General features: G+C 61.6%; 1 protein-coding gene across 1 annotated transcript in view; it reads right to left on the bottom strand.

Moving 5' to 3' along the window:
• Positions 1-2,526: 2,526 nt before the first annotated feature.
• The window catches only part of Pdxk (pyridoxal kinase), a 31,170-nt gene continuing 17,467 nt past the window's right edge, over positions 2,527-16,229 (bottom strand). Inside the window, exons 3-11 of the mRNA XM_047563236.1 lie at positions 15,626-15,730; positions 15,076-15,159; positions 13,182-13,228; positions 10,856-10,941; positions 10,086-10,131; positions 8,150-8,261; positions 7,305-7,441; positions 5,308-5,374; positions 2,527-5,110 (exon numbers count right to left, since the gene is read on the bottom strand). Coding sequence (XP_047419192.1) covers positions 4,998-5,110; positions 5,308-5,374; positions 7,305-7,441; positions 8,150-8,261; positions 10,086-10,131; positions 10,856-10,941; positions 13,182-13,228; positions 15,076-15,159; positions 15,626-15,730 — 797 coding nt within the window. The 3' untranslated portion in view covers positions 2,527-4,997. The remainder of the gene's footprint in view (positions 5,111-5,307; positions 5,375-7,304; positions 7,442-8,149; positions 8,262-10,085; positions 10,132-10,855; positions 10,942-13,181; positions 13,229-15,075; positions 15,160-15,625; positions 15,731-16,229) is intronic.

Genomic DNA, 16,229 nt, shown 5'->3' with positions numbered 1-16,229 from the left:
AGGGGCCTTGTTCTGAAGGCGGAGGGGCCTTGGGCAGGGCGGGTGGCCTGGGGCAGCGCCTCGGTCTTTCCATGGGTCCAGTTTTGAAAGTAACTAGAAGGTACCGGGTGGGGACCCCCAGCCTGAGCTCAGAGGCCAGCTCTGCTGCCACCTCCTGCCACCTGTTGGGGCATGCCGGAAGGTTCTGCCAGGCCCACCAGCCCCAGCGCACACCCTCCTCACGCCAGGAGCTGGGTGAGAGCAACTCCAGTGCCTTCAAAGGCCTCCGACCCAGGTCACAAAGAGGAGGGCGAGGGCACTCCAGGTGCCTTCCTGGAAACGGGGCGGCATGGGGTGCTGTGGGCAGCTGGGGCCAGGTCTTCCCAGCAGCTGCCAATCAGCCTGAGGCTGCTGAACTTCCCCAGCACAGGACCTTAGGGTGTCCTCACCCACCCAATTCCGTCAGGCTTTTCCCAACTGACTTGAGGATGGTGATGACTCCTAGCCAGGGCAAGTGCCACGTGGCTCAGAAGGCACTGCACTGTCCCCCAAGGGTGTCCATTTGCAGAAAGACCAGAAACTGCCCCGTGGTGATTTTGGGGGAGGGAAGCTGAGACCTGGGTTCAGGAACACTGTTCACCAGCAGGGCTCTGGAGCAGGCCCCCTCTCCCCGGGGTCGTCCTCCGGCAGGGGGCTCAGAGACGGCAGGCGGAGCTCCTGCTCTGAGGAAGGGGCCTACCTGGCACTCAGGTGCAGACACTTATTATTATTAAAGGCCCAGGAGTGGGAACCACTGAGCCATGCCTCAGTCCTTTTTATTGTTTATTTTGAGATAGGATTTTGCTAAGCTGCTAAGGCTGGCCTTGAACTTGGGATCCTCCTGCCTCAGTCTCTAGGATCACAAGTGTGCGTTACCATGCCTGGCTGTGGATGCTTTTAAAATCCATGTTTATTCTGCCACAATTAAAAAAGGAAAACCTCCAGGAATAACTTTCTATTAATATAAAGTTTTAAAAATACAGTCAGATCTAAAATTGCTCGTTAAACTCTCCTAAGCAATAAGCACGCTGGTTGAGATGCGAGGCAGAATGTGGCGTGAGATGTTTTTGATTAGTCTGCGCCCAGAATGAACTGCAGAACCAACAGAGACACACGCTACAAAGGTCCAAGCCTGGCTACCGTGAACCCCCGGCACGGACCCCAAGGCTGTGGTGCTGGAGGGTGGGGACACGCATCCAGCCCTCCGGCTCTTCACAAGCAGGGGCGCAGGACCAGAGGCTGCAGAGGATTCACAGCCTCCAGGATTAAAATCCCCAGAGGGCGGCTGAGGTCTAATCTGCCAGCGGGCGGGCCAGCGACCGGCCTCCACCTCGGCCTCTCCCCACCCCAGCCTTGCTGTGCCCCCTGCTTGTGGAGGCCAGAAGTGCACGGCTGGCAGGCAGGACCCCACATCCCTCCTGCCCACAGATGGCCTGCTGCTCCTCCACCTGTTGGCAGGTGTGGCAAAGGCGCCCGTGACCTGTGAGCGCCTGGTCAGCTCTGCTGAACCACAGGCCCTCCCTGTTGTGCCCGGGCCCTGTGGGTGGCATCCCCCAGGCCCCGGGACCCAGCTCACAGCTTCTCCAGCTTGGGGTTCATGAAGAACCTTTGGGCAGCGGGCCTGGCCTACCAGTCATGCTCCCCAGCGCGGGGAGTCCTTCTGAGTGCCCACTCGGCCGGCCCTGTGGTCACTTTCTGTGTGGCATGCTCCTCGGAAGGACCCAGCTTTCCAGGGATGAGTGCACAGGGCCGCACGGGAAGCTCCCTTTGGCCTGCAGGGAGTGGAAAGCACAGGAGCCACAACTTTGGAGGGCAGAGTGGAGTCTGGGCCATGTGAGGGCCACCACCAAAGTTGTCCCCTCTGTCCTCTCAAACCCCAGTGCCCTCTCTCTGGACCCAGGAAGGAGCCTGGGAGGGATCCTGAAGGGACCCTGGCCCCATAAGGAGGGAGCATGAGGGGCTCTGGAGAGCCGCTGGGCAGGAGGAGGAAGAGGGGCTCCTGGCTCTCTGGTAGCATAAATACAGACATGAAGCCTCCTAGCAGGAGGTCCTGGGAAAGGGCTGGAAGGACCAGGAGAGTCCAGGGGCCAGAACTCTCACCCCTCTTTTTGGTAGTTTTCAACTTAGAATGTGAGGCTTGAAGCAAGGGTCAGGAGCCATCAGAGACCGTGACCTGCTGACCCTGAGTGACCTGCCTCCTTCCCAGGCCCACATCCCAGGCACACCCGGGCTCCCCGGGGCCTCTCCTCCTCCTCCAGGCACCACAGCCCCGGGCCTGCTCAGGGAGCCTGTCCTCTCACTGCGCCAGGTGGTGGAGGTGACTCCTCCCTTCCGTCAGGGACCTGCAACCCTCCCTGCAGGCAGCGCTCTGGCCTTAAGGTTCGCGCGCGGCCCACGGATGGGGCAGTCCAGCCAAGCCTGGCTCAGCCCGTTGTAAAATTAAACGCCACAAAATTGGCTCTGACAAGTTTAAGAACAGGACATGAAAAAAACATCGTTTTTCGGTTCTTGGTATATATTGCAAAGTCAACACAGAGGCACACGATTACCTTGGCAGGACTAGGCAAGGATCAGAAATTGATTAAAAAAGAATCACATATGGAGTAATTCCTTCTTGCAGTGTCCAGGAGGCTCGAGAAGCTGGATTAAGACCATATTAAGATCCTACCCCCTAGTAACAAGTGGCAGCACTGGGCTAATGTGGCATTCTTCTCAAATCGTTACCATTATTATTTTGATGTCACTGAAACTATGGAAAGTAAAAACAAACTTTAATTCTAACTTGGACCCGAGCCGTATCAATAGCCACTGCCGATGCCCAAGGTCCCCTGGGACAGCGAGCTGTGGGTCTGGACCCTGCTGGGTGAAAACATGGCCGGAGCACCGGGACAGGTAGCGCCACTGAAGCCGTGCTCAGGGGCAGGGGCTGGCCAGGGCCATCCTTCCATGAGGCCCACAGTCCTGCTCCTCTTCCGGGAGGTCGGGGTGCTGGGGATCGCACGCAGGCAGGCAAGCGTCTGCCACAGTGCCACACCCTGGCCCTCTCAACGGGTCCTGCAGCCGGCACAGGCACCCCGACAGCAGCCTCCACACCAGCCCCACATAGGCTCCTGGCTCCAGCCAGGGCGCCTCCTCATCCCCAGGGCTGGCAGTCTAGCGAGACTGGAGAGGGAGCTGCCAATGGTGCGGGTTCATGGTGGTACAGCGTCTGCATGGGGCACGAGGGCCCCCAAGTGCTGCGGGAGGGGCTCACCCGCACCTGGACTAAGCCCCGATGGCTGCTGCCCTCTGCCAACGGCTCGGCCCCACGCTGGCGGCGGTCTCCACCGTATGGTAGGGCCACGCACGTGCTTCCTCCCCAGTCCTGCACTTGCTCTCATGTTAAGAAATTTTTTTAAAAAGATGGCAGGGGCTGGGAGAGAGAGACACAAAACTAGCTTCCCCCATCACTGGCCACGTGGTCTCCATCTGGAGTGACGGCTTTCCTGGAGGCCGTGCAGGGGCCCCTGGTGAATCTGGCTGGTCCCCTGCCAGGCCACTGGCCCAGTGGGACTTGGTGCAGGGAGAAGCCTGCTGCCGGGACCAGGAATCATGGCAGGAGACACGTCCGGCTCGGCGGCCCCAGCAGAGAGCCAGTCCACTCTGACCTCGAGTTCAGACCTTGGAATGTGAGCTGCACGGGGTCAGAGAGGTGGGGGTGCTGGAGTCCCATGGAACCAGCGTCCCCAGGACCTGGGACATTTTCCAACAAGGTGACGAGAACGCAGTGCTGGAAGAGGGTCTTCCTGGAAGACGCTGGGACTGCACTGAGGGTATGGGCTTTGGGAGGGGGCCGCCGCGGGCGGGGCGGGGCCCCAGGAGCCACCGTACCCTCCAGGCTGCGGGTTCCTGGAGAGGCACACCTTGGCACCCCAAGCTCTGGGGGTCTGAGACAGGCAGGTGGCAGACGAGCAGCCCCACCTGCAGCCTCGCCATTCTGGACAGGCGGAGCCAGGGACACCCTGGAGCAGCAGACAGCTGGACTGGTGCTGGGCCGACACTGGCCTCCACCACGCAGCCCACCTGGGCCTGAGCCCCCCACGGTGCCAAGGCCTCCCCTGTAGGAGCAGAAGGTCCACGAGGACAGGAACCCAGCCAGCTTTGTGCACGGGCCTCCCGCCCCCGGCATGCGACCAGGATGGAACACCAACAGGGGGCTAAACGTGGCCCTGCCGCGTCCCCACACTCACTCTTGTGGCTCGACATGGCACGCAGCAGAGCAAGTGCCCTCGAGGAACCACAGGGCCCCTTTCTCCAACCCCACCACTGGCCCGCAGCAGCCCTGCGGCACCAGCACCCCTCATGACACACAGCAGATGCCCAGAAGCTGTTCCCAAGATACAGGAGGTCCCACTGAAGCCCGTGAGGTCTGCAGACCCACAGGAGTTTGCTGGGCCCTGGGAAGGTCCTGGCGCGGAGACCACACGCCAGTGTGCATCTGAGCTTGCTGACGTGGGCAGCTGTACAGCTGCGTAAGGCCGGACATTCCCAGGACCCAGTGAGCAGCACGGTAAGACGGCAATTCCAACGCAGGAACAGAGAGGGTGTGACCAGCAGGACCATAAAGATATTTGGCGTGATTCTTCCAGATGCCCACGGTTGAGACCCGACGCAATCTGAGATGCAGACAGAGGCCTTCGCAGGCCCAGACCAGGCAGGACAGGGGTTCTGTGGGGGCAGTGGCAGCCAGTGGCCCAGCGTGGGGCAGTCAGGAGTCCCAAAGCCTTGGGGGAGGGGCCGGGTTTCCGAATCACAAATATCTGTGACTGCTTTTGTTATCGTTAAATGCACAACTGGCACGTCTTCACAATTGAGACCGGCTGAAGCCCGACACTCACGAGATGGAAAGTCAAGTCTCAGCCGGGCTCTAAGGCGGACGTCACATTTTCACAAGGACGAGAACGGGACATGCTGTGTGCCGGGGCGGGTGCGCTCGGCCCTCACAGCACTGTGGCCTGCACGACAATCTCTGGGTCCTCGATGTCCTTCTTGCTCTGGACCATCCTCAGCTCCAGCTGGGCGGGGCTGGGCTTCCGACCTTCCCCAGCCTGGGCTGCAGGCCAACGAGGGCCAGTCAGGGCAGCTGGAGCTGCTGCCCTTGTCCCCCGCCCATGGCCACCCTTGTCTCAGCCCCCAGGCCCACCCGCTTCCTGAGACCCAGGTTCAGGACGGGCTCCAGGGCTGCCCCCACCCCGTGCCAGGCGCTGCTTGCAGCTGAAGATGGGAGGGGCCGACCCTCGGGGCAGGTACCTCTTGCACACTGGATGGTCCTCTGGAGAACGTGGTGCATGGCGGACACGGTCTTCTCGCAGGCCACCTGCAGGGAGAGGGACGCTGTGCCCCACCCACTGGCTCCACTGCCCGGAGGGGAGCTCCAGGCCACCACAGTCCCCAGACCCGAGAGGCCCCCACAGCTGACTGCAGGACAGCCCGCCACGAAGATCCGGAATGTCCGTGAGTCCACGTGGAGGGGCTCAGGCCCTGTCCTGTGGCGCAACCGGGAGGTGGGGGAGGCTTTAGAGGTGGGCCCCACAGAGGTCCTGAGCTCACTGCGGTGTGTCCTTGAAGGGGCAGTGGAATACCCACCTCTTTCTCTCCCTCTGCTTCCAGCCAAGGTGGGTGGCTTCTTCCACCACACAGTCCTGCCATCATGAGCCACCACAAACCCAAAAGCAACAGGGTCAACCCACCACAGACTGAAACTGAGCCAAAACAAACCTTTTCTCTCTGTAAGTTGGTTATCTTAGACATTGTGTCATAGTAACAGAAAACTAATACACTGGAGGCGGCAAGTGACTCCTACATGTTAAATTACCCTCTTCCCTGGACCAGACCCCTGTGGGAAGGGGCTGTGTCTCGGGAACTGTCAGTACTGCCTGGCATGCAGCAGGTGCTTAACGAGAATTCCTGAAGTTAATCGTGAAGACTGCTGGAGGGACGAGTCCTGCCCCCAGTGCAGTTGAAGTCATCACTCCCTGCTGTCTCCAGGTCAAAGGCTTGGGCACTCAGCAGGTGCGGGGCAGGAGACTCACTCCCCAAGCCGACCTGGACTGGTGGACCCAGGGCTGGCCTCCAGGGCGTCTCCACTGGCCTGCACCGCAGGACACCTGTGCTGCTGCCAGGCAGATGGCCGGTCCTGCCCACACCCTGCCCCTGAGGGAGGCAGGAGGGTGCTGATGGTGAGGGACTGCACGTTCCAGCCTTGAGCTCAGGGCTCACCGTGGGCTTGTCACATGACGGCCACAGGTGACTTCGTTTTATTGTAAGTTTTCAGTTGTAGAGGGACACCACACCTTTATTTTATTTATTTTTACGTGGTGCTGAGAACGGAACCAAGGGCCTCACATGTGCTAGGCGAGTGCTCTACACTGAGCCCCAACCCCGCTGTGGCAAGGGCTGCTCCCTTCGGCCCTCACCATGTTCTGCGGGACGGCGGCCCCCACCCCCAGAGGGATCTGGGTCGAGCTCTGCCTTCCTCCCCTCCTCTCCCCTCCCTCCAGTCCCACCAACTCTGCTTCCAACAGCACGAAGGACACTGGCTGTCAGCGGACAGGACATCAGCCAGAAATGATCTGGTACATGGCCACAGTGCCATCTTTTGCACACAGTGCAGAAGGCTGCAGAACCAAGTGGGGCAGCTGTAACAAAATGGCCCCGCTGAGCTCCGCTTCACCAGGTCTTGCATAAGAAGGCCCTGACCATGGGTGCATCACGTCCACCCAGCCCAGCAGTGCCTGGGCGAAGCTGCCCACCTCTACACTCCCTCTCTGTGCACAGAGCAGGTGAGACAGAGCCCACCGGTCCACAGGGAGCAGACCTCCAGGCCAAGCCTGCAGTGATGCACCTGCCCCGGCCTGTCCTCAGACTCTGGCTCAGGCCCTGGGGTGGCTGCAGCCTCTCAGACCCTCAAGTCACAGCAGGGTTCCACCCCAGGAAACAAGTGGCCTGAGGCGCGCCTGGCAGGCGCGCCTCAGGCCCAGGGCTGCTCCCTGGGGGACATGGCTGACTCCAGGAGGCATCCAGACGTTTGTTTTCCTGTGCTGGGGACGGAACCCAGAGCAGGGCACGTGCCACACGTCAGCCCAGCCAGGAGCTCAGAGCTCTCCTCCTGCCCTGCCGCGCTGTGACCCCGCTTCCCGAGCGGGAAGAGGGCAGATTCCCCGTGGCCGGCGGGGCCCCCGAGCCCCGGGCACGGCTGCCCCACCACTGGGTGCTCAGCCAGGCCCCTCCTCCCCGCTCTGGCTGACCTTGAGGTTGTCAGGGTGCTTGTGCGTCCACGCCAGGAGCATAGCTGCAAAGAGGTCCCCAGTGCCCACGAAGACAGCGTCCACCCTGCGCATCTCCATCCGAATGCGCTCGGTCAGCGTGGTGCCGTCCGGCCTCCCTGCGGGAGAAGACCAGCCAGATCACTGACGCGAGACTCCCTGGCCAGCCACCTTGTCCCCACCCTCCCACGTGGCACGGAGGGTCTGCGCGGCTGCCCTTGGGGCATTCAGAGCTCAGTGGCCTCCTCTGGGAGCCCTGGGGCTGAAGGCGTGTGTGGTGCTGCCTTCGGCCCCCAACGAGAAAGTGGCGGGTGGGAAGCCACAGTGAGGGTGGCCTTGGGGACATGGCGCAGCTGACCAAGCACCAGGAAGAACCCAGAGGTACTGAGCTGTGTGCGCGCCCCATGTCCAGAGGCAGACGCCGAGGTGGCCACACCTGGGAAAGCTGCAGGGGCTGTGGGTGTGACCCAGGGTCACTCTCAGCGTGGCCCAGCCTCTGTCACCTGACGCGGTTCAGAGAAAACCCGCCCAGGTCGTATCTGCATGGCGGCTCAACAGGCCCAGCAGGGGCTGCTCTGTGAGGTCGCGGCCTGGGCCCAGCTCCAGGCGGCCTTGGAAGCCTGGTCCCCAGCAGCAGGAGTCCAGGTGCCACCTGATGTGAGCCTGCTGTCCAGGGCATCTCACATGACCCAAGTTCGCCTCAGTGACCCTCCTAGGTGATGAGAAGCACCCAGGCGATCTACCGCCAGCCGAGGAGGACCCAGCACAAGGTCACTCCCCGACGGCCACAGGCGCCCTGGGCTGTGAAGGCGGAAGACCGCACTTACTCGTCCTCTGGCTGCCCAGCGCGATCAGGTAGTCACTGCCCCTCGAGGAAGGCAGGTCAGAGCTGGTGATGACCACCGTGTCGGGGCCCATGGCATGCAGCATGTCCATCACCTGTGGTGGCACAGGCAGCACATCAGCCCTCTGGCCACGTCACAGGCCCACTCCACCCGGCAGGTCCCAGTGACGGAAGGGAAGGCCCCCAGGTGGCCAGGCACGGTCAGCGGGCTCCCAAGCAATGGGGATGAAGGGCTGAAACCTGGACAACTGTTCATGCACTGCCTCGCAATCCTGCCTTCTGCTGAGCTCACCGAGAGCCTGTGCGAGGCCCCTGGGGCCAGTGCTGCTCTGCACTGCTCACACGTGCAGGCTTCTGGGGCCAGTGGCCAGGGCAGTGGGGTCTCCCCTCCCTCGGGGACTGGGAACAGCACGGAGCAGCCTCTCTCCACACAGGATTTTCTATGACCTCTGTAGAAGCCCCTGTCCTTCCTGCTGCTGCCTCAAGGCGGCACAGTGGGGACAAGGCTGTGGAGCCTTTGCCACAGGGCGGAGCATGGGCCCCAGCCACCAACCCGGCCACACACCCCACACAAACCCATGCACGACCTGCCACACAACACAGGCTCCGTGGGCATGAGGCCAGGAGCCAGGCCTGAGCCCGAGGAGTGTGCCCCTGGGCCAGAGCCCTGACTGCAGTGCCCCTGTGTAACCGGCGCGTGGCAGCCCTGAGGGTCAGGCTGACCTCGACCTGGTCCCCGTGCATGCTCACTGGACTGTACACGGCTCGCAGCCCGGGGAACTGCCAGGTGAACTACTGGGCGCGACTGTCCCCAGGTCCAAGCGGGAATGGGATCCCCTGTGCTGCAAGTGGGGCCTTGGGCGACGGTCATCAGGAGGCCTGGCGACAGGCCCGGGCGAGCTCGGTCCCTGCCCTTCCCGCTCTGCCAGGAGGACAGAGTCCAGTCTGTCTGGAGGATGCAGTCTCAGGCCACTGGAGCCTGCCCGGGGCCTCCCCAGGCTCCCCTGGACCTGTGGCCCCAGAGCCTGAGCCAGCATGGCTACTGTTCGCCCACCGCCTGGCCCGTCCTGTGTGGAAGCACAGGACGAAGACCCGTCACCCAGGGCGCGACGCTGTCACGAGGACAGGCAGCACGTCCCGGGGGAAGCAGAACGGGACCCCAGCACAGCCGGCCCTGGCCGCAGCGGCTGCACCCGGGAGAGGCCTGGCCTGGCACCTCCCCCCACACAGGTGCATGCGCCCCACTGGCTTCCGGAGCCCCCAAGTGGGGGGTGGCCTGGGCATGGAAGGACCACCAGGTGGGCACAAGGCTCACGGCACTGTGGCCGCCACAGCCTCTGGGGCTGCGCCTGACCGCTGGTCTCGGGGAGGAAGGCAAGGAGTGACCGCGCTGCCAGGTGGCCGCGCTGCCAGGTGGCCGCGGAGCGCAGCGCACGGTGGCGGCTGCACTGAGCACGTGCGCTGCGGTCCGACCCGATGCCTCAACGCGACCTCTGCAGATGAGGTCACGCGGGTGGGCCGTCCCACGTCTGCAAGGACGAGGCCACAGGCCTCCTAAGGAGGGCACGCAGGGAGAGGTCAGCTGTGGCGAGGGAGTGGCCTGCGCAGCCCAGCACACGGGGGCGGGAGGGACCCACTGCAGCGCCGCCAGGCTGGACCTGAGCCTCCAGAGCGGCACGGACTTGCTGCTTTGGCCCAGTGCGCAGCAGCAGCTGCAGGGCATGCACAGCACTGCTGAGGGGCAGGGCAGCAGGTCAGCGGCCCTGCCACACCCCGCACCCCAAGTGCCCGCTGAGGGCCCGAGGAGGTCGACCGGCGCCAGCCCCAGCTGGCGTGCCCACCTCCCGCCCTGCAGATGGGTACCACGCCCCCGGCCACGCAGTGTCCAGCGCACACACGGCCCCCAAATGTCTGCTCACCGCTAGCGCTTCTTCCTGGCTGTGAATCTTCCTGCCGCTCAGTAACCTGGAAGACAGGTGCCGATGGTCAAGAGCGAAGTGTGGTCCCCGAGAGGGACACATCCACTGCACTGCTGTGCCCAGGGCCTAGGTGTGGCAGTGGAGAGGGACAGCAGCACAGGGCCCCAGTGACACAGGCACAGCACACAGCACGCAGGAGGGGACCAGCGTCCAGACCCTCCACGGACTGCAAACAATCGCCTGCCACTTCCCACCAGGCCACCAACAGCGCAGGGTCGAGGTGAGATGTCACCCCCAGATTAGACGGGCCCAGGTCAGGCATCCCTGGTCACCAAGAGTCCAGGGGCCACACCTGTGGATGACCGAGGCCTTAGAGATGGAAGGACTGGCTCAGGGTCAGGACAGAGCAGCCTCGAGCGCCACAGCCTGGTGACTGGTCTTCCCTTGGTGTCTGGCCTTCAATTGGTCAGGGGTCCCCCGAACACGGGCCAGGGGCCATGGCCTCCTCGGAACCCACAGGGAGACCCGGCGGCCTGCCTGCCTGCGGCCCCACAGTGGCCCTCCACCAGCAGCGTCTCCAGGCACCCGCGCCCTCCGCTGTGCCTCGTTGTTGAGGTGAATGCAGGCCAGCAGGAGAAGTCACCTGCCGCTGCAGGGGGGTCGGAGCAAGTCTGCACTGTGACTCAGGGGCAGGTGGCAACCCCGGGTGACCTGCCCCCGCGCCAGACCTGGGGGGGGACCGCCCTGTGGGAGGGCTGCGGGCTACTTACTCGGCCTCAAACTGGTTGGGGGTTATGATGTCCGCCACCGGCACCACCTTCTCTCTGTACACGGGGAGGAGGTCCTCGGGAACGTACTGGGAGCAGACGAGAGGAGGCTCGTCACACCAGGACAGTCACACCACACGCACACGCAGTGGGCAAGGCAAACCAAAGGGGTCCCGCAGGGAGGCTCGGCGGCGGAGGGCCTCGCTGAGCGACTGCAGGGACTGAGGTCTGGGATGTGAGGTGCGCGAAGCTCTCAGCCAGGGACGAGGCGCCAGAGCACAGGGGAGGCAAGGAGGGGCGGAGGACAGGAAAACCCAGAGGACGGAAGAGGGACCCTGAGGCCAGGGATGCCCAGAGTGCCGGATCTGGGAGCCTGACCTCACGTCTTCTTTTCTGTTTTGGTTCCACGGATTGAACTCAGGGCACTTGACCACTGAGTCACACCCCCAGCCCTATTTTGTATTTTATTTAGAGACAGGGTCTGAGTTGCTTAGAGCCTCGCTTTTGCTGAGGCTGGCTTTGAACCCAATCCTCCTGCCGCAGCCTCCGGAGCCGCTGGGATTACAGGTGTGTGCCACGGTGCCTGGCCATGTCTTCCTGTCACAGCTGTGAGCTGAACACCCAAGATCAACTCGTTCTTGTCTTAAATTGTCCAACAAAAAATTCAACCCAACAGCGTTCTTTGGCTACCAGATTTCTTTGAAAAGGATCCCAAAGCCAAAGTCCAACATGAGGATCTGAAATAATTTTGTTTGCTTTACGGGAGACTTTCCAGGTGCCTGTTTCTAATCCTTCCCCTCCACGTGGCTTGGGCCCTCCCTGGAGACCCAAGGCCCCCATGGATGTACCCAGGCACTTGGTGCTCAGGGAGCCCACAGGTGCCACAGGAGCTACTGCTCCACCACAGGCTGGGAGGTTCTGAGGATGGAGGGGCACAGCCAGCACAGCCCAGGCCCTGGATCTACCCTCAAGTCTGAGGGTGACATCCACCAATGGTTCTTCAAAACCTGGTGTTCAGCTGGGCGCCGTGGCGAATGCCTATGACTCCCATGACTGGGGAGGCTGAGTCAGGAGAGTGGCAAGTTCAAGGCCAGTCTCAGCAAGGCCCTTAGAAACCTAGCAAGACTATCTCCCAAAATAAAATAAAAAGAACTGAGAAATGCAGCTCAGTGGTTAAATCCTTAGTACCAAAACACCCCCCAAAACCTGATTTATTCAGTCAGGCACAATGACACATGCCTGTAATCCCAGCTACTCAGAGGCAGAGGCAGGAGGATCTCAAGTTCAAGACCAAGGTCAGGCTGGGAAACTTAGCAAGATCCTGTCTCAAAATAAAAAGATAAAAAGGCTGGGGATGTCACTCTATGGTAGTGCTTGCCTAGCACGTGTGAGGCCCTGGGTTTGATCCCAAGCACTGAAAAATAAAACAAAGCCAATTCTGGGCAGGAGTTCTGTTTGCTCCTTTAAGTCTGTGTGGGATCCTGAGATGACAGGTTTTCTGAGGGTCTGAACCAAACGCACTCTCTCGTACTTAGACTGGTCTTGGATCAAAAAAAAAGCAGCCTGACTAAAACCAGGGCAGACCCCTCAGTTCATGCACTGGACAGGCCGTGGCTCTTCAGGACCCAGACTCAAGCACCCCAAGCCCACCGCAGGGAGCAGTACCAAGAGGAGGGACAGCCTGGTGCCAGGGCCTCCCAGAAAACAGGCACTGGGGCAGGCGGTAAGCCAGATGCCCTTCTGGGGAACTGCCCACTAGCCACTGACCAAGTGGCATAGGGAGGGCAGCTGCCAGGCGTGCCCTGTGCCAGCGCAGACCAGGCTCAGCCAAGCTTTGGCTCAGCACACAAACGAGACGGGCCCACAGGGCAGGCAGACGCTAAGATGGCGCAGGTGTTAAACTGGAAACCACAGGTAGGAGGACCTGAGCTCCTCCGTGTCCACACCTCTGTGGCGGCCACAGGACGGGCTTTGCCCGTGGACTTCTGCAGGGGCACTGCGCTCTGGCTAGCCACCTGCCCCTGAGCCGCTTGTGAGGGAAGAACAAGCTCTGCCTCTATAGATGGTTAGGGAAACCTAAGGGAGCCAACTCGGCGCTCGGTGCCACCGAGGCCTCACAGGGACACAGACACCCTGGCTGGCACATGTGGCTGCTCCTGGTACCGGAGCAGGGCAGATGCAGCGCCCACAGCTGTCCACGGCCTGGCCCGCCCTGGAGGTGGGGGGGAGCAGCCAGAGCCATGCCTGGTCCCACTGCAGGCCCTGAGGTGAGCCCCCCCACTGTGTCATGGTGGGCGCTGTGCCGGGCCTCACGGCAGCGTCCACTCACCATGGAGCCTTCGCCGTTCCACTTGTCGCCCATCACAGGATCGCACACTGCAGAGACATGGGGCAGCTGGTCAGCCTGAGCGGGGCCACAGAACGGTGGCCGCTTCCTCCCGCCAACCCTCCGTATTGGTGCAGCTCGGCGGCAGAGCTCTGCCTGGGATGAGCTAGACCCTGGGTTCCGTCCCCAGCACCACAGGAGAATCAGAGTAAGGTGAAAGGTCAGTCACGTGTGAGAAGCAGGTAAAGAACTCTGCACTTCAGTCCCCGCTGGGTCGGGGACAGTAAGGACGTCCACGTGTGGAACCCCCCCACTTCTGCTTCTCCCCAGGTCGACACCGTCCCCGCCAAACACTAACTCCCAGTTCCCAGGCCGCCCGCAGGCCCCATGGACTTCCTGTTCCAGATATTTCATGTATGTGGAGTCATATTTGCCCTCTGGACACTGGTTTCTTACACTGAGTAACACACTTTGAAGATTCACCTAGGTCATAGAACATTTTCTGTCTTTCTTTTTGGTACCAGGGGTTGAACTTAGGGGCCTTAACCACTGAGCCACACCCCCAGCCCTTCATATTTCTTTTTTGAGACAGGATCCCACTAAGCTGCAGAGGCTGGCCTTGAACTTGCAATCCTCCTGCTTTAGCCTCCCAAGCTGTAGGGATCACAGGCGTGGCCACTAGGCCAGGCACTTCTTTCCTTTTAAGGCTGAATCGTTCTGTGTTCCAGACCACACTGTGCCTTTCCACTTGCCCATCAGCAAACTCTCGGGTTGTCTCCACCTTTGGCTGCTATAAATGGTGCATGATTAATGGAGTCTCTGCTTTAATTATTCTGGATATTTACCAAGGAGGAAACACCTGGGTCCCAAGGTAACCCCGTGTTTAACTTTTTTTTTTTTTAAATTTCTTCAGTTTTTGATAGACCTTTATTGTATTTATTTATTTTTATGTGGTGCTGAGAATCGAACCCAGTGCCTCACAGGCTAGGCAAGCGCTCTGCCACTGAGCCACAACCCCAGCCCCCGTGCTCAACTTCACGAGCCACTAGACTGTTCTCCATGGCGGCTGTGCCCCTCCGCGCCCACCGGCAGCTGCCTGCGTCTGCTGTTAGGACCACAGTGCTGGCGCCAAGCGACATGGAGCACACGCTGAGGCACACCCGCGAGCTTCCTGCTGTGCTCCCGTTGCGGGGCACCTTGCATTTCTTTGTCCTAGATGACTAGGTTAATTCTGATCTAACTGACGATCATCTGCACCATTTCCAAGTGACGGAACAACATCGCGGGTCACCTGAGCCGGCACTGCGCTCCCACTGCTGGCGGTGGAGGTGCAGACCCAGGTCTCCCGGCATCGGCCTTGTATAGCACGTTCCCTCTGGGCAACAGTCCACAGATGGACAAAGCAAAAAGCTGAGGTGAACCTGCCACTGGCCAGCGAGCACAGGGCCACCATGCCCCTGGGAAAGGACCTCAGCCTGAAGGCTGGCAATGCTGCCCCTGTTCCAGGTGTCGGGATGGGCCCAGTGCTGCCTGGCCACTGAGGAGGGGCTGGCTGCTCCATGCAGACACCCATAGGTGGCCACCCCCACTCCATGCCCTTTAGGGTCGGTGTGCTCGCACAGCAGGGTACCTCAGACCTTTACACAATGGCCCCGATTTTTAGCACAAGTAACTCTTCCTCTCTCACACACCCCAAGAGACCCCCAGGTTCCCTCTGAAAATGTTTCCAGCTCCGCTGTGCAGCTCCCAAGGTTCCCTGGAGGCCCTTCAGGCAGAGCTGCCCGGCCAGGAGGAAGGAGGTTGGGCCTCCCTTCTTGTGATCCGGGCCAACCCCACTCGGAGGGTGACAGGTGTGCCCCAGGCACACGGGCCACGTGCGGGGTCGTCCAGCACCCACCGTACACGAGCTTGGAGTTCTGCTGCTTCAGCTCCTGCACGATGTCCACCACCATGGCCAGGAAGGACTTGTCCCTCGTGTAACCTACGGGAGGAAAAAGTCAGGTCATCCTCTTAGGGCGAGACCTGCACCCAGCCCAGGTAGGCGTGGGGTCCCAGTCTGAGGTCACAGAGGAACACCAAGTGTTTCCCAAGAGAAGTGTGACATTGAAGCGAATAGACCCCTGGTGATCGGTGGTGATCCAAGTTCTTCCTTCTTCCTTATTTTCTACTTCAAACAGTAAGCAAGCGCCCCTTTAACCAGGCATTCAAAACAGTCACCGCTGGGCCCTGTCCAGCCCAGAGTACCCCCGGCACCCGACCTGCGCCCCCAGCGGCCCCAGGACACCCCGGATCCAAGCCCTGTGCACTGTGGCAGGTCCCCCAAGGCCACCAGGACTGTGATGGTCCCTAGGGCACCAAGAGCCTCCCTGGCGGAGGCAGGACCAGGGGCGAGCCCAGGGAGGGGGCCTGGGCCTCCGAGCCCCCCGCTGCCCAGGCCCGTCGCTCACCCGTGAGCACATAGTCGTACTTGTTCACACCGTTCAGCTTCAGGCCTGCGTACAGCTCGTGCAGCTCCTGGGCATTCAGCACCTGACCCTTCCAGTGGGTGTAGCCTGCAGGGACAGCAGACCACAGGTCCCTGAGGCGCGGGGGCTAAGGGCCTCTCAGCCCAGGGAAACCGCCCACCCTCCCGGAGGATGCCCAGGCCCAGTGCCTCAGAGGCCCCCACGCCTGTCCAAGCTGCCGAGAGGACCAGACTGGTACCGTCGCCTGCACACCCTCCCTGCCAGTTCCTGCCGGAATCAGTCCCATGCGGCAGGCACTCGGGGCTCTAGAGAACGGGTGCCCAGCCCACACAGGGTGTGGGGGGCGACCAGGCTGCCAGCCTCACCCCAGGCTCTGCAGGAGCACTCAGGTCACCCTCCGCCAGTCTCCAGCCCCCGCCGTGAGTTCCCAGGCACCAAGCTGGACTGCTCCACCACTGACACCCGGGGGCCCTGGCAGGAAGGGGCCTGTCCCCACTGCCTCCTCCACCACCAGCTTAGTGAGTGGTCAGGAAAGCAAGTCTTAGACCAAGGCCTGACCACGGGGCAAAGGTGGACAAGAAGCAGG

The sequence above is a fragment of the Sciurus carolinensis genome, chromosome 9 (genome assembly GCF_902686445.1).
Source record: "Sciurus carolinensis chromosome 9, mSciCar1.2, whole genome shotgun sequence".
NCBI lineage: Eukaryota > Metazoa > Chordata > Mammalia > Rodentia > Sciuridae > Sciurus > Sciurus carolinensis.
Note: the sequence above shows the minus strand (reverse complement) of the source record. Positions and strands in the feature narration are given on the sequence as shown.